The sequence below is a fragment of the Anser brachyrhynchus genome (genome assembly GCF_964034855.1).
Source record: "Anser brachyrhynchus genome assembly, chromosome: Z".
Taxonomy (NCBI): Eukaryota; Metazoa; Chordata; class Aves; order Anseriformes; family Anatidae; genus Anser; species Anser brachyrhynchus.
This window is the reverse complement of record NC_137697.1, coordinates 60288326-60315422: the sequence shown is the minus strand read 5'-3', so window position 1 is coordinate 60315422 and position 27097 is coordinate 60288326. Positions and strand designations below refer to the sequence as shown.

At 34.9% G+C, this 27097-nt stretch overlaps 1 protein-coding gene across 20 annotated transcripts in view; it reads left to right on the top strand.

Moving 5' to 3' along the window:
- Positions 1-19209, top strand: part of CSNK1G3 (casein kinase 1 gamma 3) — a 79127-nt gene extending 59918 nt beyond the window's left edge. For 17 of the 20 annotated variants that reach the window (XM_080573695.1, XM_080573685.1, XM_080573697.1 and 14 more), the window contains 2 exons: positions 7102-7208; positions 13810-19209. In XM_080573695.1, the coding sequence (XP_080429821.1) occupies positions 7102-7208; positions 13810-13864 (162 nt within the window). In that variant the 3' untranslated portion in view covers positions 13865-19209. Of the gene's footprint in view, positions 1-7101; positions 7209-7582; positions 7607-12428; positions 13779-13809 lie in introns of those variants that run through there. The other 3 variants (XM_080573683.1, XM_080573682.1, XM_080573693.1) reach the window with 2 other exon arrangements.
- Positions 19210-27097: the final 7888 nt, after the last annotated feature.

Below are 27097 nucleotides of genomic sequence, written 5' to 3'. Positions count from 1 at the left end.
CACTAGGTGACTAGAAGAGTGTTTACCAGGACAGTACTTAGCCATAGAAAAATGAGTAGAAACCAACATTTTTTCTTCAAAGAGCTTTTTTTTCCTGGTGTGCTCTAAACTTTATTTTTTTGTGTCTTGCTCTTTGAACATACTCTGGAGTGGAATGGTTGGAACGCTACATAAAAAAAGCTAAATTGAATGCAGAAGGATTCAGAATGCCAACTGCCAAGCTGCATGTAGTTTTGACCTTTTGGTCTGAAATGAAAATAACTTATTTTGTAATGTGTTATGGGGAAAAATATATATTTTTGTCACCTGATTCATTTTTGATTCTGAGAATAAAAGTTACATACAATTCTTTTGAAGTTTTATGTTTTGGAAAATCGATGTCAATGTTTGAAGAAAGAATGAGAAGTCCAGGGTAATGGAAACAATGCTGCAGTCTTAATGCTGTGATAATGAAGTGTCTTCTTCAATTGCTTTGGAATTTAATTTGAACTTAACATTCTTCAAATTTTGCTGCTTTATGAACCACTGTTACACGTTGTGTAAGAAAGACTAATAGGTGATAATTACCACTGTGTATCAAGAAAAGTATAAAAATTGTTCTGAAGTTCCTAGTCACAAATATTTTGAAATTTTACTAGTATTATTAACTTGAAGATTATAGTTCTTTCAATAACATCAATTTTAAAGGTAGTCATACATCCTTTGAGAACAGTGTAGCATGTGGAATCAAAATTAGATTTGGAGTTGTGTCTTCCAAAATTATTACATTTCTTACTTTTTTAATCTTTTACGTTACAAAAATTTAAACTTATTAACTTCCAGTTAATAGAATTTTTAAATTGTATATTACTTCACTGTTCTGGCAATCTTAGCACTTAAACCTTTTTTTTTTTTTAATTTCTCTAGTAAAATGTAAATGTTGCAAGAGACTTTTTCATTGTAGAGTGCCTTACATACATTTTGAAGGTGGGTAGAGTGGGAAGATTTTCTAGGAAATGCCAGTTGTCTGCATTTCTGTAAATTTTTTTTTATTATTTTATTTTTTTTTGGCAAACAATATGGGTATTCTGAGTTCAGATAATGTAGATCGCTTGAGAATAAACAGTTACCGTGTAAAAAGAGCAATGTGCAAAACTGCAACCATTTCTTCTGTCTTTGAAGATCATGTTGTTCAGAAGGATGTTTTCAAGCCAGCTGAATTGATTTTTAATGTACAAATGGTCATGCTTCCTTATTAAAAGCAGATATAAAACCACATAGTATAGTCAATTTAGTTTTGAAGTTTGAGCCCTTAAGTGTTGTCAAATACCCAGATACTGGGTATATATGTTGTCAAATATCTTCATTGTAATAATACTAACCAAGTCATGCTAGTGAGTTGGACCATTACCTAGCTAGTTTATCTAGATTCCTAATTGCCCTCAATAAGCCAAATTTTAAAAGTGCCAGGTACAGTTGTTCAAAGTAAGGTTGACTCTAGGAGGTGAAACTGAATTGTGGGTTTTGTTATTTTTTCTTTGTGTCATCCATGAGTCATTGCATATCTGTGAGATCAGTTGTACGCAGATTTACCAGATTTTCGTCAAGATATGAAAATCTCTTGGCAGAGAGCTTCCTTTTAAAGGAAGACATCAAAAATATTGGTACACTGCCCCTACAGGTTTCATTTATTGTCATCTATGGGATCCTTTTGTAGTAGGTTATTTAAATGTGTTAATGATTCCTCAGTGTTACTTACTAAATTCCAGTGGACTGTCTGTTGGAGTGTGTATCTTAGTATATATGCTAATATTCTTAGTAATGATGTTCAATTGGAAGCATTCAGGTTCTAAATGGTTTGATAATTAACAGTAATTGTTCTTTTTTTTTTTGTATAAATTTAAGTTATCTTAGACTATCTAGGCCTGTGTCACTGTTAATGTGCTTAATGTATCTGATTTTGGTTTGTAGGATCAGTTCAGGAGAAAAGTTCAAATACTACTAGAGAACTGAATTGTAAAAGGAAGATGTCCAGAAATGGTCCTCTCTTCTGCATATTTGTGTTTGTGATGCTACTGCATTTTCATCTAATTCCAGTCTGTCTTTCTAGTTTGTGTAGCCTTAGTAATGAAAGCAACTTCTTATACCTCCCAGCAATCCACTCAGCAATGTATTGTCTTTATTTTTTAGATTTTCCTCACTTACCAGAAACGGTAGTTGCATAATACTGAATTATTTCCTTCTCTACATGAACTCCAAACGTCTTATGCACTCAAAGACTGTAGTCATAGGAACAGAATCATCTAGGTTGAAAAAGATGTTCAAGATCAAGACCAACCATCAGCCTGACATACTGAGTCCCATCACTAAACCATGTTCTCTAGTGCCATATCCATATGACTTTTAAATACCTCCAAGGGTTTTGACTCCACCACTTCAGTGGGCAGCCTATTCCAATCCTTAGCCACCTTCTCCATTAAGAAATTCTTCCTATTTTCCAATCTAAATCTCCCCTGGTGCAATTTGAGATCATTTCCTCATGCTGTATCACTTGGCACCTGAGAAAAGAAACCAACACCCTCCTTATTGTAACCTCCTTTCAGGTAGTTGTAGAAAAGGATGAGGTCTCTCCTCAGTCTCATTATCCAGACTGAACAACCCCAGTTGCCTTGGTTTATCCTTCTTTTCTTGTCCCTTCACCAGCTTTGTTGCTCTTTTGTGAACACATTCCTGCAACTCAATATCCTTCTTGGAGCGAGGGGTCCCAAACTGAAAACAGTATTCTAGCTGCAGTCTCACCAGTGCTGCGTAGAAGGTAACAACCACTTCCTTAGTCGTGATGGCCACACAATTTCTGATCCAGGTCAGGTTGCCCTTGGTCTTCATGGCCAGCTAGGCTCACTGCTAGTTCAGTTGGCTGTTGACCAGCTGACCCCGGTCCTTTTCTGCTGCGCAGCTTTGCAGCCACTTTTCCCCAAGCCTATACCACTGGATGGGGTTGTTATGACTCAAATGCAGGACCTGGCACTTACCCTTGTTGAATGGTCATGCAACTGGACACAGCCCATTGATCTGGTCTGTCCACATTCCTCTGCAAATCCTTTCTGCTGTCAAGCAGATCAACAGTCCTGCCTAAGTATCATCTCTGAATTTACTGAGGGAGCACTCAATGCCCTCATCCATGTCATCGATAAAAACATTAAACAAAACTGGACCCAAGACCGAGCTCTGGAGAACACCATACTGATTGCTGGTAAACTATTGAAAGAGGCTTGTTGAGCACTTCCCCCACCTCTTTCAGTACCCTTGGATAAATCTCATCCGTCCCCATAGACTTATGAACATTCAAAACGTGGAGGCGGTCATTTACAGTTTCCCATTGAATTATAGGAGCTTCATCTTACTCTGTCACCATCTTCCAACTCAGGGGCCTGGGTGCCCTGAGAATGATTGGCCTTACTAATGAAGACTGAGGCAAAGAAGGCATTAAGTACCTCAGCCTTAGCCTTAGGCATCGTGAAGCTTTTAGTTGCTTATAGAATATTTCATGTACTCATTATCCTAGTTAAGATAGCAATATGTTAGATGAAACAAATCAATTTGCCTAAGCTTTTCTGAATGATAAAGGTAGTGTCAATTATTTTTATTCTTTTATCTGGATAGTTTCTGAAAGTAAAATATATCATTCTATAGTATCATTAATAATAACTTCATGCTTAGGCATGAAGGCTGACTTTGTTTTTTGGAGAGTGAGGAATTCAGTTACTGAGATTTGTAATAAAATGAAGGATTATTTTCTGTGTCTTCTTGACAATAGGCTGATTTGTTTTATGAGAGAATTTGACTGATTTTTGAACATAGCAAGTAAAAGTTTAGTTTATGTGTATGCCTATTCAAAACAAAAGCATAGGGCTAGCCCGATGATTTACTTTAACTATTTGGGGAATTGGTATTTAGGCTTAATTTTGTCTTAGTTTAACTGGCCTTTATTAAGTTTCTAGAGAAGCATACATCCAAGAAACTAATCTTTCACTATTATTATGGTTTATTATTAGATAGTGGGTCTAATTTTCTTTTTTGTCTTGTCGTGTAGAGGATGGTAAGAAACTGTGATTCATACACTTTTTCATACACGTGCTCTTCAATTGAACTTTCAAAGACCAATTTAATTTGTATGAACTAAATTTAAAACAAGATAAGATCTGTTATCACAATGCTTAGTTGTTTTAGATTTCTAGTTTAGTAGTTAATTTCCAACTTGCATACATGTGAGTAGCTTAATTTCATCTTTAACATTGCAAAAAAATTTGAACCTTAGTTTAAAATAATAGTTTTCAGAAACCTCTGTCCGTTACTGTTCATGGAAAAAAAAAAATCATTTAGTTCTTGTTAACAAAATTTTTAGATGAAAAAAGATAACTTTTATATCTGCATTTTTCCCTGCAGTAGTATACAAATTTATTATGAGATGAATTGTGCCGTAATGGATCATCAGCCTACGGAGGAAATCTGGTCCAATTCTACTCATAAGTAAAGAAATGAAAATAAAAGCTTCTCTTTAAACATTATTAGTTTTGTGTACTTTTCCCCCTCATTTCCTAAAGTTTCAGCCTTTTTTTGTGAAGCCTGAAAGATGATTCTTCTTTGTGCCTTATTGGTGGTACATCAAAAAAAAATTGGTGTACCATACCTTTACTGCATGAGTTGTCTTCCAGATGTCTTCTAGACTTACTCTTGTTTAATTTTTGTTGGATTCCTATATCTTTCTTCCTGTGTTGAGCTGATTTTTTTGACTATTTGTAGGTAGTCTGAGAGAGAAAAGTCTATGGTTGGTCTAACTTAAGAGCCCGTGTGCCAGGTTTGGGAGTGAAGTGGTAATACTGCTTCATTTGCCCTGTATTATCAATCTTTTGACAAATGCACTTTTTAGTCAGATACTAAGATACTTTACAGTCAATTTAAATACTGACTTATTTACTAACATCATAGGGAATTTATAGCATTGTAGCTTATTTTAGCAAGCTACAGAAATTAGGACTGTAAAATCACACTCTTTTAGCCTTACTGATGCTGGAATGAGAGCATTCCTACCTATTTCTTGAGCACTACCAATTAAATGAGTTTATTAATGTTTAAGTAAATAAGGTTGATAAAGTTTGCACATTTTACTGCTGCAGTTGTGTTAATTCTTTTCATCTTAGACCTTTACTAGATCTATCATCTGCACTAGTAGACTAGAATGAAACTCAGGGTGTTTGTGATTCTTGAGAAACATGCCTGTTGCTATTTTTGGGGCTATGAATATCCTTTGGTTCACTTACATCTTAAGAGGCTGCATCTCTTTCCAGAAATATGAAGATTGTTTTCCTCCCATCTAAACCAAGCCTTACAGTATGCCATTGTATTTTATTACATTTGGATGCATGTTTGCTGGATGTATCTGTATTACATATATAGGAAGAAATGAGGTCTCGTTGTCTTTGAGCCTCCAGAGAAATCACCCAGAGGGAGGTAGGACAGTCTCTTGGTACTCTTGGTGCAAAGGTTTCTATAAAGTTGGTGTAGAAGTTTCTTAGAGAAAACTGCATTCTTAAATTGATTAAAAAGAAAATAAACAACAACAACAAAACCCAACAACAAAACAACAACAAAAAAAAAGGAAGGCAAATGCTATCTTCAAAAAGCAGAAAGACTTCTCCCATTAAAGGAAACAGCTCTCAGGAAATAGTGTTCAGTTTTGGAGTTAGTATGAAGACTTTAAAGAAAAGAATCACCAAACAGGTTGTTACAGCTTCAAAAGTGCCTCTGCATCCTCTTTTGTAAGTGCATAAACTTATTGGGAAACCCTTAAAATAACTTTGTTCATCATTACCATATGGCATTTCATTGACCCAAGCAGATTATTATTACTCCTTTAAAGTTGAAGTCACCTTAGATTACAATGACTTCAACTGTGGTTTAAAAAGTTAAACAGAACAAATAACAAAAACAGAATCAACCATGTCAGAAACAAGGAGATTTTTTGTTTTTATGAGCTGTTCAAATCTTGCAAATGTTCTTTAAAGCATTGACAGAAGAGGTTCCAAAGAGGCTGATAAAGTTGTTGACAAAGGCTGATACAAAACAACCACAAATCTTAAACTAGAGCAGCAAATCTTTTTTTTTGCTGATCTGCGTCTCCAAGGTAGACCTCTTCCAGAAGTGACAGAAGGGCATAATGTTAAAAAAAAAAAAAAAAAAAAAAAAAAAAAAGCTTAGGTATATTTTTATTCCTGTTGAAATGTTTTCCTTTCTTTTAACTTTTGTTTAAAAAAAGGGAACACATCAAAATGGAAGAGGAAGCTAAAATATACAGTTGAAAAATAATATTTATAGCTAGAGTATTAATGTTGAAAGGGCTTTAGAACTACCTTCATGTTTTGTGAATTTGTATGAAGAATATGTATGTGTTTGATGTATGTGTTTGATCCTGTTTTTTGAATCTTCTCTTTAAGGAGGTAGAGATGAATAGGCACTCCTGTGAAAGAAGTGTGAAGGAGAATGCCATATGAAGTCTCCAGAGATTACAGAGTTGAACAGAGTGTTTTATCATTGAGAAGGATAAAAGTCCTAAATGTTTTCATTTGCTTTTTGTAGGAAAAGAGAAAAATTCTGAGTTATTGCAAATACCCTGCTATTTGGTCCAGAGAATGTATAGACTGTTTTTCCCTTTTCTGATGAGAGCTCTTTGAGGTACAATTGAAGGACACAAAGGAACCAGAATGCACTGAAGGAGACATAGGGGAAGACTGACTAAATTGCTATCAGAAAACGGCCTGGTGCCTTCCATTAAGGTTCTTAAGAGACATGAGGAAGACCAGCAAGCCTGATGAGCTGCATTGCTTTGCTTAGTCTACTCTATTTGAATGTCACATAGATGTATGTTATGCTATGTTTCATGTCTCTTTCATATGAAAAAGGCAGAAAGTCAGGAATGCAGGAATAACAGTTGGAATGGATACTTTTATTGTAATTAAAAGACTTACGGAGTTAACAAAAATTGAGTTTTGAAGATATAACTTCAGAAATTTGTAAATGTGTTTCTGGCACTAGCTTAATTTCAAATATTTCTGGTGATTTCAGGTAGTAAGTTCAACAAATGGAGAATTGAACACAGATGACCCAACTGCAGGCCGTTCAAATGTGCCCATCACAGCTCCTGCAGAAGTAGAAGTAACGGATGAAACAAAGTATGTTCTTCTTTCTGTATTCTTTAGATCTGGTCTTCTCAGCTACTTCAAAATTTTTCTTGTTTAGTTACTCAAAGAACATTGTCTAAACTGAAAAGACACTGGTGAGTGGCAAAGTATTATGGTCCATTACTTAATTTTGGCTTTAAACATTTAAGTAATAGACCTTCCGTAGCTTGTGCTTTTTAGGTTCAGTTTTTAATAACACGTTTCCCTATACTAGAGAAGTGCATGCATTTTTTATATTTTAACTAATTTTGAAATATTTATTTTAACATAATGTCTGACTAAAAAAACATATCTATGAAAGATGTATAATTCTTTCTGTGTATTGTATCTGATTCTCTTTTTTCCCTTACTCTCTTTCTGTATAGCTGCGAGAAAGTGTTGAACATGTGGTGAGTTCTACAGCACAGGCAGGCAGAAATAGCCCCAAGGACTATTCTCCTTATTTTGCGTAAAACTCATTTCAGAGGACTTTAAAATAACAAGTCCAATTGGAAATCGTAAAACGTTTTTAATATCATGCAACAACTAACTTTTTACAAACAGCCACCTTGAGAAGCTATTTTGCCTGCTTCAGATCTTGCTTGTTCAAGTTTTGTAGTCTGTGGTGTGCCTTATTCAATTATGTTTAGAGGGTAGTACAATATTTTGCTACGTTGTTTTGGAGGGGTAGAAGTTGTTTTCAGATGTTACAGCATTCAGCTAGTGTTTTAGCATCTAGAAAATAACTCACAGGAACAAGCAATAAATGCTATACGATGTTTGAGCTTTGCCCATTACCTCTGTAAACAGTATTTACCAAAATATTAGTCTTTGACAACTTGCTAACCAAACCATAATTTCAGGGTACCTTAGAATTACAGTGGAATGAAAGGGGAAAACACTAAAGTTGGTTAACACAAGATGGCTAATATATATGTATATATATTAGTAATACAGTGAAACCTGCAAAGCAGTGCAGAAAAAAAGGTTTTGATAGATAAAGGCAGGATAACTTTCAAGATACTTTATTTTATAATTGCGCTTGGAATAGAATTTCAGAAGGGTATGGATCTAGCTGATTACAGACGCACAGAAGCATGTAGCAGAAAAATCTAGTAAGCATTCATTAGTAGAATTTGTTTTCTAGGGTCCATTTTCTGAATTTTTAAACAAAGATAAAGTTCATAAAGTACAGTTTTTTATTGAAGTGATTGTTCTGTAGGGTCTAGTTTTAATATGTATGATTTATGTGCATAAATAGTTAAAAATCGTGAATGGCAGTGCTTATTGTCACACTTCTTGCACTATCTTTCTATTGGGCACTGAGAAGACCAGTTCTTTACTTGCAATCTTTGCAGAGTGCTGTACTATTTTTATTTTTTCTTACAAGAATTTAGTTTTCTTATTTCAAAACAAACAAAAAAGGCCCAAAGTCTTGAATAACAAGGATGTTGATAGGCTGCACGTAGAGAAATTCCCAATTCCTTCCCTTTGGGTAAGTGCAGTGATAACCTTTATTGTACCCAGTGTATGTATACACAGGAAAAGATTAAATTTCCAAAGCTTTGGGTAATTTTCATCACAATTAAACCTATGTTTACTTATATACAGGAAAAAAAGAGAATTCTCTGAAACTAGGTGCTGTTGGCTCAATTAAAAATGTAGAAGTTATTTGTTCATTTCACAGTATCACAGAATCGTCTAGGTTGGAAGAGACCTCCAAGATAACCTAGTCCAACCTCTGACCTAACACTAACAAGTCCTCCACTAAACCATATCACTAAGTTCAACATCTAAACGTCTCTTAAAGACTTCCAGGGATGGTGGCTCAACGACTTCCCTGAGCAGCCCATTCCAGTGCCTAACAACCCTTTCAGTAAAGAAGTTCCTCCTAATATCCAACCTAAACCTCCCCTAGCGCAACTTTAGCCCATTCCCCCTCGTCCTGTCACCAGGCACGTGGGAGAATAGGCCAACCCCTACCTTGCTACAGCATATTTATATTTAGTGTAATATGAATAAAGGAGGGACAAACAAGCTGTCCTTGACTGTTTTGGACCTATACTTACTGTTTTTTATATATGAAATGTCAGTTCTTGATATCCTACTTTACGGATTAATCTTCTTCTTCAGTAGGAAACAAAAAATAAGTTTTCCAGTAGTATCTGTTTAAACTGCAGTTTCTTTGTTCACTATTCTGTTAGAACTTGTCTTATACTTTGTCAGTAATGAAGGCACATCCGTCCAAAATTGCCACCATACACCAATGTATACATTCTTTTCTCAGTAAGAATAATTCAAAAGGTTTAAGTAACTTTACATTTTAACATGGTAATTGCAAACTTAATACCAAAAGCAGTTGAGGTATTTGAGGTACATCTGTTTGCAGATGTAACACTGCTGAATAGTGTAAGGAAATGCAAGTATAGGTTCTTCATGTATGTGATAGAAACTCTTTTGTTTTTAAGGAGACAGTGTTTCATCAAAAGTGTATCACTCTACCTTTTTTGTAATCTTTTTTTTTTTTTCCATCTGAAAATGTGAACAAAGTTAGTCCCTTGCTTTTATCTTCCATATGTATAATTTCCTCATCCTCTGAGGACACAAACTTGAATGTTTTCCAGGAATGCTTCATTTTTTGTTCTAGATGTTTTCATACTTTTAGAAACTTAGCATTACTATATAGTGTTTTAAAATACTAAAGAAAGGGAACTTTCTTTAATGTGCTGTTTTAAGTATGAATACAAATACTGCCTAGTTGAATTTTAGATCTGTTCCCATTTCAGTGGGATGCCACAAATTAGAAAAGCTAAGATTTTTTCATTGAGCACTTAATTATTTTATTCATAGAACACTCCATTATTTGGTGTATTATTCGTTTATGTATGTACACACATGGAGTATAATATTTGAAGTCTATAGCTTGTCACCATTGTGCTCCTCAGATGTTGCTGTGCTTCAAGCCTGACCTTAGAAGTGGGTCTGTCTTAAATTAACTCACTTGTTTTTGTAAAATAGTAGCATTCAGCCCTGTCTCAAGTGTTACTTATTAAAGTTGTAAAGCAGGAAGAAAATCAACCTGATCACTGTTCTGCCCTGACACTTGCAGATCTTAGCTTCTTCAGCTGGTCTTCCATTTATCATTGAGCAATTAGCGTTTATTTCCATAACTCTTTGCTAGACATCTTCATCACAACAGTTGCTTCTCTGAAACGTGTAGTTTGCATAACCAAAAGGCTTTGCCACAGGAGGACAGAGAAGGACAAACAGAAACAGGTGAGATGATCTGTGCTTTTTGCATCTCACATACTTTTAGTCACTCGAAGCACATACTAATAATTTTACCGTAAAGTGGTGTCACGTGCCAGCTTATAAATAGAAAAACACTGGTGCATAAACACAAGTGAAAGCTGAAGTTGCTTTAGCATGTTCTGCTAGGGGGCAGTTGAAGTGATAGAGGGGAGGATATTTAACAAAAAAAAGGTGTACGATTTGGAAAAGAAATGGTAGTACGCATAATACTGAGACTGCTACCTTAGCTACTATCACAAAGGTCACATTGGATTGTACAGAAAAGCAAGTAGTTTCACTAGTTTCATACTTAGAGCTTATACTGCCTGCTAGTATATAAGTCGCACTGTATTTTACCCACAGAGAAAGAAGTTAGGAGTCATTAAATGCTTTCACAAAGAAAAGAGAAGTTTCTTTCCTAGAATGAGATTTCTTGAAGTCTCATGCATGAATTCTCATGCATTTTTCATACATATTGAGTATTTGGAGAAGTTTGTGTTTTAATACTGAATAATGCCCCTCCATCCTTTGTAGATTTAAATTTGTCTTCAAGCAGTGTAAAATCTATACGTGATAATGATGCCCTCTAGTGACAGTATTCTTAAGAACAAGTCCGTATTTCTATTTTTGCATGATGCTCTTCAAGAAATGATACACTATGGATCTTTAACATTAAGGCTACATTTCTTTCATGAAGTAAATTGACAGCTTATTCTGAATTCCCTTAGTTCCATGTAAATGTGCGTATATTTAAAAATGATATTTATTTGTTCTTAGAAGGTTTGACAGATCTAGATTACTAGGCTGTTAAGTATACAGTAAGTATAAAGAATACTTATTTCAGTAAGTTTTCAAGTCAATACTATGATTTACAGTGCTCTGTGGAATTTATACTTCTTTAATACTTTCTACACACATTAGTAAGACATTAATTTTCCCATACCAAATAACTGCATTTAGCATGATTAGTTAAATTTTCTGTACTGGAATACAGTTTAATAGCTTCTATCATTTTAAACTGATAGCTGCTAATAGAATACTCTTTATAATAGTATTATACAAAATCCAGAAGACAGAGTTTACAAAAGCAATGCTTTATGTTGGCTAAAGGTAGCACTCTTGAATTCCCCATTACATGATTCTGTTCTCTGATTGACAGAAAAGGAGCAAATAAAACAAGCTATGGAGCAGGAATAAAGGGCAGTACAAGATTTTCAGGAAAGGATAGGTTAAAACAACTTGCTTGGAAAGAAAGAGAAAAAAAAAGTCCTTGAATTACACAGAGGGTCTAAGCAGTCCTAAACACTTATGAAGTGTAAACTGCTGTTCCGTGGGACATATTCCATTTAAACTAAATGAACTTAAAAGGTGATGAGTTAAACTTCAAGGGTTTTTTTTCTAGAATTTGAGTTAACTGTCCACCACAATTTCATCTTCCTATATAGTTACTTACATAATATGTGCTCTGTATATTAACTATGAATCTACGAAATTCTTCTTTAAGCTTTTCTTGAGGCTTCCTAATCTGGAACAAGTTCAAAAGTGATTTACTATCACATTCCAGGTCAGCATTTCCTGATTTACAGGATCATAGAATAATCCACACTGAAAGGGAGGGACCACTGTAAAATGCTTTGTTTTGATACGGTGTTTATTGCGTATATACATACATAAAATACTTGCTAAAAGATGGAGGTGAAAAAAGGATAAAGCTAGTTTGTACTCCATACATCTGCTTATAAATTCAGTAATAGCTTAAGTAATAATGGATGTTAGTGGTTGTAGACAGCTGGTAAGAAAAAGGGCTAGCGGTTATGGAGGATTTCAGCTACAGATGGTATTAACTAGCCTAGTAAAAATATTATCTCTGCAGTTTCCCCTGTTGAATTTTAATGTGGGTCTTCCTCTCTCTCAATAACCAATGTTTTTTTCTACTGAAAGTTACATAACTTTCAGAGCAGCCCTGGTCTGCCTCTGCCCACTGCTACCTTTTCAGTGACTGAGCAACAGGGTGCCATTGGATATTTTGAGAAGGTAACTTAGTCTCCACTTACTTTGGATGTTCTCACCCATTTTAGAACTTCATTTTTAGAACCCTATTCTCCTTGATTTTCAAATGCTTTTCCCTTTTCCCATATTCCAAATTAAGTTGTCAAGACTCCTTTTGAAGTTTAGTGACATCTAATGCTTGGTGAACTTAAGGGCTTGCTGATAGGCTGCTGATACAGTAAAGCTGTAGTTTTCACTTTCGTTGTATTTAATAGTTTGAGAAAAACTCTTCAATATCAGTATTTAGTAGTGTATAGCACTGCAGTTGAGAATTCAGTAACCAAACAGAACTAACAGTGGCAAAATCTGCCATTTAAAATGCTTGCATGTTCAGTTTTGATTATAATTAAAGTATTACGAATATTTTCCTAAGTCAAAGCTTTAATTTCAAAGTGATAGTCAGGAGCTAGGAGTTGCTTAAAATAAGCTAGACTACCATGACATGCAGATGAAAAGTTTTCTTTGTGTATTTGTTGCTTTCATCTAGTTTTTCAAAAATGCTTCCTGGACTCCTTCAGTCTTCCTCTCAAACTTCCTCCAATCCTTTTTCCTTTTGTAGTGTTTTCTTAGTTACTTTCAGACTGCCTCTTTCTGCTAAGTGAAATTGGCAGTATTTATCAGTTTCAATTTTAGTTTCCTTCATGTAATATGCAATGAAGCAGAGGAAAAAATGTCAGTATACTTTAATACACTTAAAGCTGTGATTCTCACTGCAGTGCTGTCATCACACTAATGAATTGGAGTATTAATTTTGTTACTGATGAAAGTAGTTTTCTAAAATATTTTTGGGGAGTAGCTTTGGGGAGGCTTTTCTAAGTTCTGGTTGACAAAAGAAGCTCAAGCTGAGTTCCTGTATTAGGCACCGTAGAGTCTTAAGTGCCCAGTTCAGGAGATGCAAGCTTAAGATAAGCTCAAGCTTGTCTTTGTCATATTAACAGTTAATGTGAAAAAGTGTTCAGGTAATGGAACATTACTTATTTTTACAAATGCATTTTTAAGTCAGTCCGTAATGACCATGTTTTTGATACCCTCACACTATACTCTGGATTCACTACCTATTTTTGTTATAGCTTTTTTCCTTTGACAGACCTTGTTATGTCAACAGTAGCTCTCTCTGCTTCAGTTTTTCACAAATAAATCAATCACATACTTAGAACTTAATTTATTCCTTGTGGAGGTCATTATAACTGAGCCACATACTTCAAGTGAAACAAAATGCCAACAGTTTTGGGGCTTCTTTTTAAATTGTATGTAATTCATGTCACACCTGCAGGTGCTGCTGTTTTTTCAAGCGAAGAAGAAGGAAAACCATTCAGCACCAGAAATGACTAGAACCAAGCAGAACATGGGAAATTGCTCATTTGTTCAACAGCTGTCTTGTGATCCTGAAAAAAAAGAGAAGGCATGAAAAGAAAAAAAAAAAAAAACCGAAAACAAACTACAACAAAAAACACCTCTGTAATGACTACACGTTTTCCAAGGACTCCCTTCAAAACAGTGTTATATTTCTGTGTTTTGTAGGTTCTTCTACATCCGTATTTTGTTTCTTGAATTCATCTCTTCTGAAAGCTTTAAGGTTTTGTGACATATAAGTACTTTGTTGACTATCAACAAATGGACCAATGAAATGGTAGAAATGACCACTTTCTACAGCAAAACTAAACTTCAGAAGTATTTCTGCCATCCTAGAAAGTACTAGTGGTGAAGAAGTAGTAGCTGAAGACAGATGTCACGAATCTGGTATTTGAGTCTGTAACAGCATATCAAAAGCAGTTTTGAAAAAAAAATGCAGAAGAAAAATATAAATGCACAGCCATTTAGAAAAAAAAAATCCTGCATTGACTCCCACTGCCTAACCCTGGTACTGTAGCCAAATTATATCAGCATTAAGTCCTCTCTCTGTTACTGTGGTACAATCACTGTCCAGAGACGCTGAGGAGGTTGACAATTAGCTAATGACAGTTGTCTAAATGCTGATGATACTAATGACCTGAAAGTATTTCCTGTAGCTTCTGGGTTTGGAAACCTGCTTTTGTTATGCTTATATGCTTGCTATTGCAGTATAGCAGAAATGACAAGAGCATTTGTACAAAGAATACAAAAATTTGTATTATGTAACATTGCTTCCAGTAATGTTAGTAAGATTGAATTTACCTTCACAAGAGAGGATCTACAGAGGAATTATAAAAGGAGAAATAAATGTGAATCTGGTTAAAGCAAAGTTGATATTAAAGCCCATATGTTCACTAAGGTAACTGCTGATTGACAACATCTTCAACTTGAAAATATGGATGTGCCATGTAATATTAGAGATATGTTTGTAAATTAGTTTTCTCTTTGATTTAGAAGAGAAAGACAATGGAATTTTGTTAGGCTTCTCTCTTCTCTGCATACTAGCCCTTAACAGCCAAATTTATTTTTTTTCTGGAATTTTCTAATACTTCAATGTGTAGCATTGCTAGTACAATAGGATGGCAAGGATGGGTCACGTACTTTTCCCACAGTCCAATGAAGTGCCTGCAATATGAACAAACCAGCACTTTTGTAGACAAGGCAGCCCATTTTATATTCTCTTTTAAAGAAAATACATGCTTTATTTAAAGCCATAATGACAGAGGTGTGCTTTTGTCATGTTTAGCTGCTAGTTACTTTAAGAAAGGGTATAAAAGATTGAAGTGACTAGACAGATTTGTTGACCAAAAATCAAATTAATTATCTCCATGACTTTAAAGTTCTTCTAAGGCTAACTAGTGATTTGTGTGTATGTGTGTGTGTATATGTTCACAGATGCCTTTTGGCATAGGCATACATATTTATTTTAAACTGTTTTGTGGTAACATTTAAAATGTATATTAAAAATAAATGCACACCATTAAATTCATTATTGCATTTATGGGGATTTTAATTCTATTTTGTAATTTATTCTTCCTTAATGGCCAACAGTGTAGCATATTGTTTGGGTTATTTGGTCAGTGAATACATGGTACACTTTGATATTTGTCATTATTGCTGTTCATGATTTTAAGGTTTTGTTTTATATAAAACAACAACAACAACAAAACTGAACTTGGCCTACCAAAACATACTGTATAACTTTGGTCATAAGTTTCCTCTTCACCTGTTTTCACTGTTGATTATTTTAAACTCATAGAGTTGCCTTTTTTTTTTTAATGTGAGTTGAAAAGGTAAGAGGTTTCTTGACCATTCTCATATGAAAATGCATCCCTCATTTTAGTATTTGACTAAATTTGTTACATCATAATATTTGTAAATATTTGTGATATGTGTATTTCTCACATACCTAATTGGTTTTGTTGTCTGAAGCTCTTGGCCTGTATAGTGTTTGTAGATTCTGAACACAGCACACATATCAAGAAAATACATATGTTATAGACTTGAAATATTCAGAAGTATGAAAGCTGTGTATTTGCTGAAATGACCACTATCCAGGCACTTGCTTTTCAGCAATATTTTCAAGTGCTTAATTGTAATGCTGAAGAAGGTTTTCTTCTAGCAAAGCAAACTGCTCATTTGTAAGTAATGCAGATTTATTTGTGTTATGAAAATATGTTTTGCATTTCTATACTTTGTTTCCTGTCCATGCTAATGAAGTCAACATTGCCTGGATGTCTAAATAATAAAATACACTCCTGTTTAAGTGTAAGAAAAGAGAACTAAAGGTAGGCTTTTTCCCCTTTCCTGCAGTCTTGGATGAAATGATGGAAAATGTTGTTTGAAAAATTGCTTAACTGTTTTAATGTTTTTTGATGTCAAGAAATTTGAAAGTAAGTTATTCAAAATACTACTTCAACATGCAGTTATAGGTATGTCTGCTTAGTTAACAGGTGTTATTGTTAAGTTTTAATACACCTAATGATAACAATGGAGAGAAGAGACTTCAGTAAATGTTTCTAATGGGGAAATCTACTCAGGATCTCTTTGGGTTGCTGTCTGTGCCACAAGGAATAAAAGCCATCAGACATACTCTGATGTGGAATAGATGTGTCTTAATTTTGAAAGACAGGTATCTAGAAAAGGAAGATAAATACAGTTAATTCTTCCATCACAAACTTTTGTTCAGTAGAGGTGATCACTCCTAGCTGTAGAACATTTGATAGCTCTAAAAATAAAAATGGGGCATATAAACTTGAAAAATGTTAATAGACAAAATAGTTTGCTAGACCTCTAATTCATATTCCTAGGACTTTGCTTTGTAGGCAGTGTTTTCATTTGCTTGTGCTCTTACAGATTTATAAAACTAATGTAATTCTTTTTTTCAAGTTCATGTTTTCTTTTAATTTCAACTAAAGTTTTCCTCTGAACTTTTTTGACACTTGGATTTTTAACACCTGAGAGCTTAAAAAGTACACTCTCGTGCATTTTTCTGTAGTATTTTAGGAGCTTTTAGGAGCTTTTTTGAAGGATAATAATACCTTCATTAATGACATAGTAGAATCAAGTGCACTCTCAGCAAGTTTGCCGATGACTCAAATCTGTGTGGTGCAGTTGACATATGGTAGAAAGAATGCCATCCGGAGGGACCTGGACATGCTTGAGAAATGGGCCCACTTGAACCTAGTGAAGTTCAGCAAGGCCTAGAGCAAGGTGCTGCACCTGGGTTCAGGCAACCCCAAACATGAATACAGGCTGGGGGATAAAAGGATGGGGAGCAGCCCTGAGGAGAAGGACCTGGGGGCGTAGGTTGATGAGAAGCTCCACATGAGTCATCAATGTGTGCTTGCAGGCCAGAAAGCCAGACATGTCCTGGGCTGCATCAAAAGCAGCATGGCCAGCAGGCCGATGGAGGGGATTATCCTCCACTGCTCCACTCTTCTGAGACCCCACCTGGAGCACTGCGTTCAGCTCTTAGGCCCCCAATACAAGAAAGACAGAGTAGATCCAGAGGAGAGCCACAAGGATGATGAGAGCGCTCGAGGACCTCTCCTCCAGGCTGAAGGAGTTGGGGTTGTTTAGCCTGGGGGAGAGAAGTCTCTCTGAGGAGACCTAGTTGCAGCCTTTCAATACTTAAAGGGGGCTTGTAAAAAAGGTGGACAGTGACTTTTTACAAGGAAGGGCATGTAGTGACAGGACAAAGTGTAACAATTTTAAACTAAAAAAAAAAAAAAAGGTTATGTTTAGATTAGACACAAGGAACTCTTGACTTGGGCGGTGATGAGACACTGGGAACAGGTTGCCCAGGGTGTTTGTGAATGCCCTATCCCTGAAATTGCTCAAGGCCAGATTGGACGGGGCTTTGGGTAATCTGTTCTAGTGACTGATTATCTAGTCCTGTCTAGTAGCACACTGTAATCTTTCTGTAATACTGTGTCTTAATAGTGAAGTCTACAAATAATAAAACAGTGAATATTCCTGTACTGGTTGTATGGCATTCAATATCACCACTGAATTCCATAGTTGATATGCTAGCATGTTTTTGAATGCAACTTTGTAGGGACTTAGTATTAGAGCTCATGGCTCAAAACTTGATTATTAGTGCTATGCATTCAGTAGATTGAGAGCTATTTGCCCTGCATTTTGATCTATTGTAATTATAGATCACGTATGAGTGCATTAATAGGCAATAGTATTCTGCAGCTAGTTGCCATTTGTGTATCTCCTATTGAAATAACAGTAATGACCTTATTCCCATCCCCATATAACATCATCTTTTTTTCTGAATTCTATGGTGTATTAAATCAACATTGCTGGATTTCATTGGATACATCTGGCATGCTTTGTGTTGCTGTTAGTGTTGAGGTTATTTCTATCAAGTTCCATATTTTCACAGACACAGTCCCTGCCTCAGCTGATCTATTCTTGTACAAGTGCAACACCTTGACAGCAAGCATTTGTATAACCTCCATCCTTACTTAACACACACTTCTTTACCTCTGTTTCCCAATCTAACTGCACAGCTGGTAAACTTCAAGTCTCCTGACAAATTTAATCCCTTGTGGAAAGGGGGAAGGACCGAGGTAAGGATTTTTGTGAGCCAGAAGCTTGGCTGGCTAGGATCACCAGCATGGAGCTATTGAGAGAGAGAGAGAAGGAGGCCCGGACTAAAACATTTTGTACTATCTGTGCAGATTAAAAACTGACATTGCGGCTTTATTTTATTTTTTATTTTCTTTTTTTATTTTATTTTTTTTATTTTATTTTTTATTTTTTATTTTATTTTATTTTATTTTATTTTATTTTATTTTATTTTATTTTATTTTATTTTATTTTATTTTATTTTATTTTATTTTATTTTATTTTATTTTATTTTATTTTATTTTATTTTATTTTATTTTATTTTTTCCCGTGGGGTTGTATTTCCTGCTCTGGGTGCTAAAATACTTCTTTTCAGCTGTGCTGCAATGCTAGCTACCACATAGAGTGGGCATTTGAATGTTCTCATAACGTGTGCTTTGCAACTGAATAAAATTCATATTATTGGGAATTGTAACCAGGAATGGGATAAGTATTTCAGGAAACGTTCCATTTTGTAGTTAAAAGGCATTGTTTTAAAAATGAAACAAACCAGACCAAACTGTTCTTGTGTTCAGTATGTGAAACTGAAAATGTTGACACCATATGAATGTTCAATAGGTGTTTCATGTAGCCAGTTGACAAAAAAGATTGTAACCTTGTTGGTTTTTTTTAAGCTATAAATGTTTGTATATTGTACAAATTGTTGAAATTGTTATAAATTGTGTAGTAGAGTATTTTTTTTGAGCATTTCTCATGGAATTATACATAGCAAAAAAATATATATGCATATTTCTAAATACATTCATCTGCTTACAGAAACAAACAAACAAACAGAAAACAACAAAAAACAATTAATGTTCCTAACTAGAAAAAAGAGATCGATTTTAGTAGACATCTTTTCATGATAGCAATAAGTGTTGTTCTGAGCCTTCCAAATACTTGTGGAAGTCTAGTGTACATGTGTGTAATACTTAAATTAGCACAGTAGCTATAATTACTGCATACTGATGACCAGCTGGAAAATGAGACACTGGTATTCAGACAAAACTGAATTAGACATTGATCATATCTTTCATCAGGGACCTATACTTGTGCAGTTATTCTTACTGATCTGGTTTATAAAAACACCAAGCTAACAGCTTATAGATCTCTTTGGGATCCTTTCTTTGAAAAGGATCGTGCTCCAGAAAGGTAAAAGTATTTCTCCAAGGGGATAGTATACAGGAATAAAACTCAGACACAAGATGGCCTGGGACAAATTTCATTTCATTTCATTTCATTTCATTTCATTTCATTTCATTTCATTTCATTTCATTTCATTTCATTTCAATTATTATTTTTCCAGCTGTATAGCTCAGTAATTTTTGAATCTGTATTTGGTATTTTATCCTATCGGTGGGGCAGTGCTAATGATGATAAACTATATGTCTGACTTGACAACAGTGCAAAGAGGGACACGAGGAAAAAAAAAACAATTTTGGCCAACACTGTATATTATAGGTGATTAAAACAATGAATTTAAACTGCATGCCTCAATTGTAAAACATGAAACATTTCCTTTCCTTTTATGTGAAGCTGGTATGACCTTCATTGTTTGAAATAGCAGGAAATTTTATTTCTCAAGTAACTATATTTTAGCCTGATAGTTGTTAAGCACAAAGCTTAGCATGAATAAATATAGATAGAAATTGTCAGGTCACGTTTCAGTGAGAGTTCATGTTAAGCAGTAATATAAATGTAAGAGCTTATAATGAAATGAAATTCATAATGTAAAGGTCAAACCTGCCTATAAGAGTTTCAGGCAAGCTGTTGGACTGAAAAGATTCCAATTTTGTTTTAATAGAGGTAACATAGTACAACAAAACTAGGGCATTTCTACTGGGTAAAATACATGACATAAATTAGGGCCTGATTCAGCAGAAAAAAACGTGCATCTGCTTCTATATGGGTAATCTTTCTGTGCAGGAAAAAATGTCTTTTTAAATATGAACGTTGCTCTTAGATCCAAAAAAAAATAACATGAAAGCATGGATAAATAGCTGGCTGTTATGTATTTTTTTCACTTTAAACTATTAACTTGGCTTTATGGTTGCTGAAGAGTTTGGGTGATTTAAATTCAAGTGTCCAGTGTTAGGATAAGTGAAAAGTTAGCTGATAATTCTTGACCTTGTGCTTGTTTGCAACTTGCCTTCAGCAAGTACACTAAGTTAGACCAATGCAGCAGTGAACCATCATAACCCATGAAAAAAGGTGCAAAAATCAGTTTGCATGGAAATTCAGGAGATCACTCCTAGTCAGTATTTCATGTGACAATAGAAGGTTGTCTGACCCAACAGATGTGAGGCTTTTAATGAAGTACATTTAAAGTCGTATGGTCTATCAGAAACCACAAGCAGTCCCAGCATAGGATGATAACAAAGACATGTCTAATGAATTTCTGTAAATGTTTTCACATGTAGTTTATCCAAATATGCTTGGTTCAAATTAAGAGTGAAAACAGATACGGTTTTGAAAAATCTCTGCTGCAATATAGCTATAGTGACTGAATGTATACTTGGTGAGAATTCTGTTGCCAGCAATGATCGCTATCAGTTACTACAGGAAGAATATGTGAAAAGCCTGTAGTAATCCTTACCTTAGTAGTTGCCTCTTTCAACATTCCACAGTTAGGAACTTCCTCCATCATAAGCAGTATTTTCTTGTTTAGTGGTGGATTTTTTTTTTTCCTACCATTAATTTGCCTTGATTGCTTTCTGAACTCAGACATCTATGTGTGTCCTCAGCATCTTTGACACTGTCATGTGCTGCAGAGAGCTAACTGTCATGTACCTCTTTAGACACTAGACACTTGGACAATCTTGCTGGTAACCTTCCTAGATTAGTTCAACTTGTGCTTATCCAATATCTGACTTTTTTTTTTTTTTTTTTCCTGAAAATATGCTTTAGCCCTTCTATTTAAAATCTGGTAGTTCTGTGCAACAGTTGCAGAACTTCAGAGGCTGCTTCTTAGAATGCATGATGATAAAATGCTGCCACTTGACTGGGATAATTCTGTTCCCCATTAAATAACCAGCTCTGCTTATCACAGGTTTAGTTCCTTTATACTAGCTGCAAAGGGCTGTAAGATGCAGCAGTGTGCTAGAGCTCTGAGGATTTTAGAAGCTTGTCTTAGACTGGAACTGAACCACTATAGCAGTGCCTGATCACAGTATTAGAGCCTGATTTCAGAAGTGTCCCCTATATTGTTGTGGCGTAGTAGTGAGGAAGTTCAGTAACAGCTGCAACATTGCTTGAATTGGCACTCTCTGATTGTAGAGTTGGTTGCACTGGCACATTATAAGTGCCTGTAATTTACAGTTCTGCAATCTTTTTTTTTTTTTTTTTTTCCTCCTGTGTGCATACGTGTTGTTAATGTACTGCCATATTTCATGATGTCAAAGAAAATAATCTGAAATAGACTTTTTATATATATGGAATGTCTGTTTTGCCATCTTGCATGTTTTGTCTGTACTTGGTATCTCTTTTTTTCACATTTGCTTAAACTGTGCAGGCAATTAGACTTGTCCTCAACTGGTCATATTTGGAACCTTTCAAAAAACAGTGAAAGTCTCAATTTATGACCAACTAATAAATGGTAAGATGTAGTCTATTCAGTTGTCTTTCTCCACACATCTCTCTTTAAAGGTACTTAAGGCAGAAATTAAAGATGTTAGTTTGATACCAGATGGTCCCAGCTGTGATCTTGGAATCTCTCTCCCTCCTCTCCTTCTCTCCCCCTCACCCCCACCCCCCCTTTTAAAGTGTCAATTCTTGGCTCATGATTAAAATCCTGTCTTCCCCCCCACCCCCCCATATTCTGACAAGTGTAGCCCCTAGTTCCTTTGAAACAACAATGTAAATTTACACTGCAGTTAGAGTGCTATTAACTAACATTATGTGTTTATGCCTGTAATTGATTTAACTTATTCTGTGGATTTTGTCTGTCTTCATGATGTCATTTTCCCCTAGGCTTCTACTTCTATTTCAGTTCTCATTTTAGCCTGCATATTCACTGACACAAAAGCTTATCTATGCTGTTAACATTTACACTGGGAATGTACTGTTTTGTGGCTCTATACATAAGAACACTCAGTAATAAAGGACAAAATACATGTTTCTTCCTGCTACCTTAACACCATTGCTTATGGTTTATGAACTGTTTACTGCGACATTAGGCAATTAAAAGCAAAATTCTGGAATCATAATAGCTAGCTTCGGTAAACCCAGTCTTTTGTCATATCAGCAATTGGCTACTTTAAATTTCTGGTTGTAAAACTCTGGAGCATCTAGTAATCTAGTAATGATGTAACATCATGAAGGTTGTTATGGTTCCTTGCTTATTATACATTTGGTATTCAGTAAGTATGACACCTCCAAGTATAATGCCTGTAACTGTCTGACTGGGGATGGTTAAAAGTTCCAGGTGTACACAAAAGAATTGCTTTAGATCACTGTTTCCTCAAGAGGAAGATACACTTAATTGCAAGCTGTCCACGCAGAAATGATCCATGGAGGAAAGAGCCACTGAGCTTACTTAGATAATCTGTTTCATAGACAAACCAGGTGGGAAAAATAAACATTTTTTTTTCAGGATAACTTTCTGAATAGAAAAACCAGCTACTTTATAGTTTATCCTATATAGTTGTATTTTCTGTTCATTAGGCGAAAAAATGTTGAAGTGTTTTTAAACACAATTCAGCCCAAAATATTTAGTGAGGTTATTGTCTAAGGAGAGAGAATGTCTTTCTGACAAATTCTACATCTTTTGCAAGGTAAACTGGGCTTCTCTATTTTGGATATGCTGTTCTACATAGCTCACAGTAATACTGTAAGCAGCCTTGCCTATACATTTTTTTGGAGGTGGTCAAATGTTAAGCATTGTGAGTATGAGCTCCCAGGACACAAAGGGTTCTTCTCCCTCTCTGACACCTAAAAGTCTTGTGGAGTACACATAGCACCTTAAATTGCATTTCCAGTATAGCAGCAAAGTGTCTGGCTTTTTTTCCTGGGATGTAAGTATGAACAAGTTTATTTAAGACTGTGATGAGACCCTTTAATTTACAGGAGGATGAAATGTACTTATATTTGTTGTGATTGGTTTAGAAAGCACGTAGACTAAAGTGTATACTTTATATACACATATAAAGTGTATATATGAAGGGATCATTGACCTTTTGTGGTCTCTCTTGAGGCTAGGCTCGTCTGCATTGAAAAGTCATGGTGTGTTTGCTGCTTTTTGTTATTGTACTGACCTTGGTAGACGGTAATGTATTGAGTTTCAGGTGGCCAGCAGAGCTGAGAGAACTTGGACGAGAGTATCCGCATGCTGGAAGAGCTGTGAAGCCTCTTGAGTGCCTGCAAGAGGTGTAAGCTGGGAAATTACGGGTATTGCAACTCCTGGTTTTGCCACTTGATGGAAGCATTGACTACATGTTTGCAGTTTTGTAGCTGTAGGGCTGGTCTGAGCTCCTGTTCAGGCTCGTTAAACATCAGTCGTGTAAAAGATTGATAGCAATGCAAATGTATTTATAACCACTAGAGATAGTCACCTTCCACCCCAATTAGCCTTTGAATTGATTTAGTGAGAAAAAACATCTATTATAGAATAAAAGTCTTAGAGATTAGTGTTGCATTATTTCACTACATTTGAAATATTTGTAGGTAAAAGGGCCTTACAGGCATCAATAAGCTTTATTATATTAAAGTGCTTTTAGCCTACATCAAAAGCAAATTACAAATTGATGATTTGTTTGCTGAGTAAAATGCAACTACAGGTAAAATGGATTATGTTAGGCCTCTGTGGCATTTATGAAAATGGGTGTATAAAATTTTTTCTTCCCATTATTTTATTTGCAGAAGAGATTAATTTATAAGAAATTGCATATAATAAAATCATTCATTAAAAAAAAATCTTCTTGCAAGGTAGCAGAAATCAATTATGGTTCACTTTTATTTATTTATTTATTTATTTTTTTTATTTTCCCTTCTTTGTAAACCCAGTTTGCTGAAGAAAGCATGGGGTGTGAAGGACAGTTCTCACTATGGAGTGCACATCCTAGATATATACTGATGATGACCGACTAGTACTGCTGGGAGAGGATTCAGGAAAGAAGAGAGTTCTCCACTTGACACAGAGTTAAAAAAAAAAAAAAAAGGATTGTAAAATGCCTGTAATGTTTTAATTTAAAGACAGACACAGTTTAGGTCACTTCGAGTCCTTGTTACAGGTGAGAAATGCTATTTCTCTTAAAGGAAAATTTTTCCAAAGACCTTAAAGCACATTGTTTTTTTCTGTTTTGCACCTGTGATGTAAATTAGCTCTCTTGCTAAGGAGTATAGTGTGAACAAACAGGAGCTTTTGAAAACAAAGTTGGCACTGTTGGTGGGTGATTCCTGATTAAGGTTTTTTTCCAGCCTTGTGCAAAATCTGTGCAGCTCTTTGCTTTCTATTTATGTATTCATTTGTGTTTGTATAAAGGATGAAGCTTAATGAAGTCTATGTGGTCACAGCGGGATAAAACACTGGGAGATCAGATGTGGCCCTGTACTATGTGTGAGAGCAAGACCTTTGAGCTGTGAGTGTTCTTATTCTCTTCATTGTTCCTCAATCAATCTTTATTCAGTATGTAGCTTATATAGTTAATACCATTTAAACATAAAAGGTCATTTCAAAATATATTTGTCCTTTTAATTTTAGTGAAGAATATGACATGATTTTTATGACAATAGAAAAATATTTCACACAATACAGCATACTGGTTTGGGGGTCTGAAACCACAACGATCACGTTCCACTCCTCACAACAACTATTGTAACCATTTCAAAGCCTAGCCTGAAATTCACTTGAATTCATAAAGAACACTGGTTCCCAGATGGCAAAATATTTTGATTGACCCCAATAAAGATGCCCTCCTTTGTATGGAGCTGTAGCTTTACTTTAGATACCTGTATTTATATTTTGCATTCTAACATTTAATCATTGTGTATGGGGATAAAGAAATAATATAGTAAACATTACTAATTTGTTTCTTTCTTGCCAAGCATTTATTTGAAAGTGCAACAACGTTGAAATATTTCCTAAATATGGACTGTTCTATTAAAAATGAAAATAATAATAATAATAAAAAACCCAACCAACAACCAAGTGAATTACCCTACTTTTAGTTTCTCTTGTAATTCTGTATTGGATACCTATGGTGCATTGCAGCATTGATATCAGCTAATACAATGATATCCCACTTAGTCATTGTGAAGCATGCTTGGCAATCAATCAAAAATCATCTAGAAGCAAAATCTCCTGAAGGCAGCCTAGATCTGACGGGATTTGTCTTTGTGTGTGTGCACAAGTGTGAGACACACAAGCTTTAAGCAAAAATGGCATGCATGCAAACTGCAGTATGATTTAAAACATAAATCATACATTCTGCAAAATGTTTGCTTCGGTATACTTTCTATTCCAAAGAAATAACCAATTTGATGAAAAAATAGTATCCAGGGAACTAAAATCGGTATTGATTTTTAATTTACACAGAAGTTATTACAAATATACATCAGTGTCAATTAAAGTAGTTTCATTGCTTACAATATATAGGAAATCAAATTCCATAATTACATTTGCCATGTGGACAGTAGAACTACTTGCAGAGTTCAGAGGTCACTTACAATTAGCATAAAATTTTAAATTAAATCACATTAAATATTGTTCCCTTGCATTGTTTGGAAATTTGTCAGGATATTATGTATGTGAAATATATATCACATGTTCTGGCAGAACACCTACTTGTCATTTTCCCTGAAGTTTGTAGTTTTAGAAGACGAATTTTTTATTTGGTTCATAGAGTAAGGTTTGTGTTATGGATAGAGCTTATTTACCATATAAACAAGACTTCATGCAATGTTTGTAGTAGCCTGCGAACACAACAGTGCAGATAAGACAAATAAAAATGCAAAGGTAATAATCTGGCCCCGATTACACATTTCACAGTATAGCAACAAAAAAGTCAGTTCTATCTGTAACTGTAGGGTTATATTTATATTTGTTATGTTTATTTATCTGTTTTTCACTACAGAATATATATATATATATTTTTGGCATTCAATTTTTAATCAGATTGTATTATATTTTTAGCCATTAACATTTGTGTGTTCTAAATCTAGATGATGATTTTCTCAAAGGAAATAATAAATTGTGGAAGGCCTTTCTGTGAGAAAACAGTTTTAAAACAGGTATTCTGATAGTAGAGAATAGATTCAAAGAAGAGACACTATTTCAGTTTTCTCTGTAAATACAATTTGAGTGGTTTCCACAGCAATTTAAAGATATGAAGGTAGGAGCGTGTCAATGCAGAACCTACCCTAACTGAGTTTTGTCTTGTGTCCTGACTGGCAACTTCAGAATTGCTAAGAAGATCTGCACAGCTAGCTGAATGTGGACTCTCTGCCCTTTACCTAGCCATAGAAAAGAAATGGAACAGCGTTGGGTCTACTGTTGGAAGGCATTGCTAATACCTGTTTAAATAAGGGTAAGCTGTCAGCGGTTTTAAGAAATG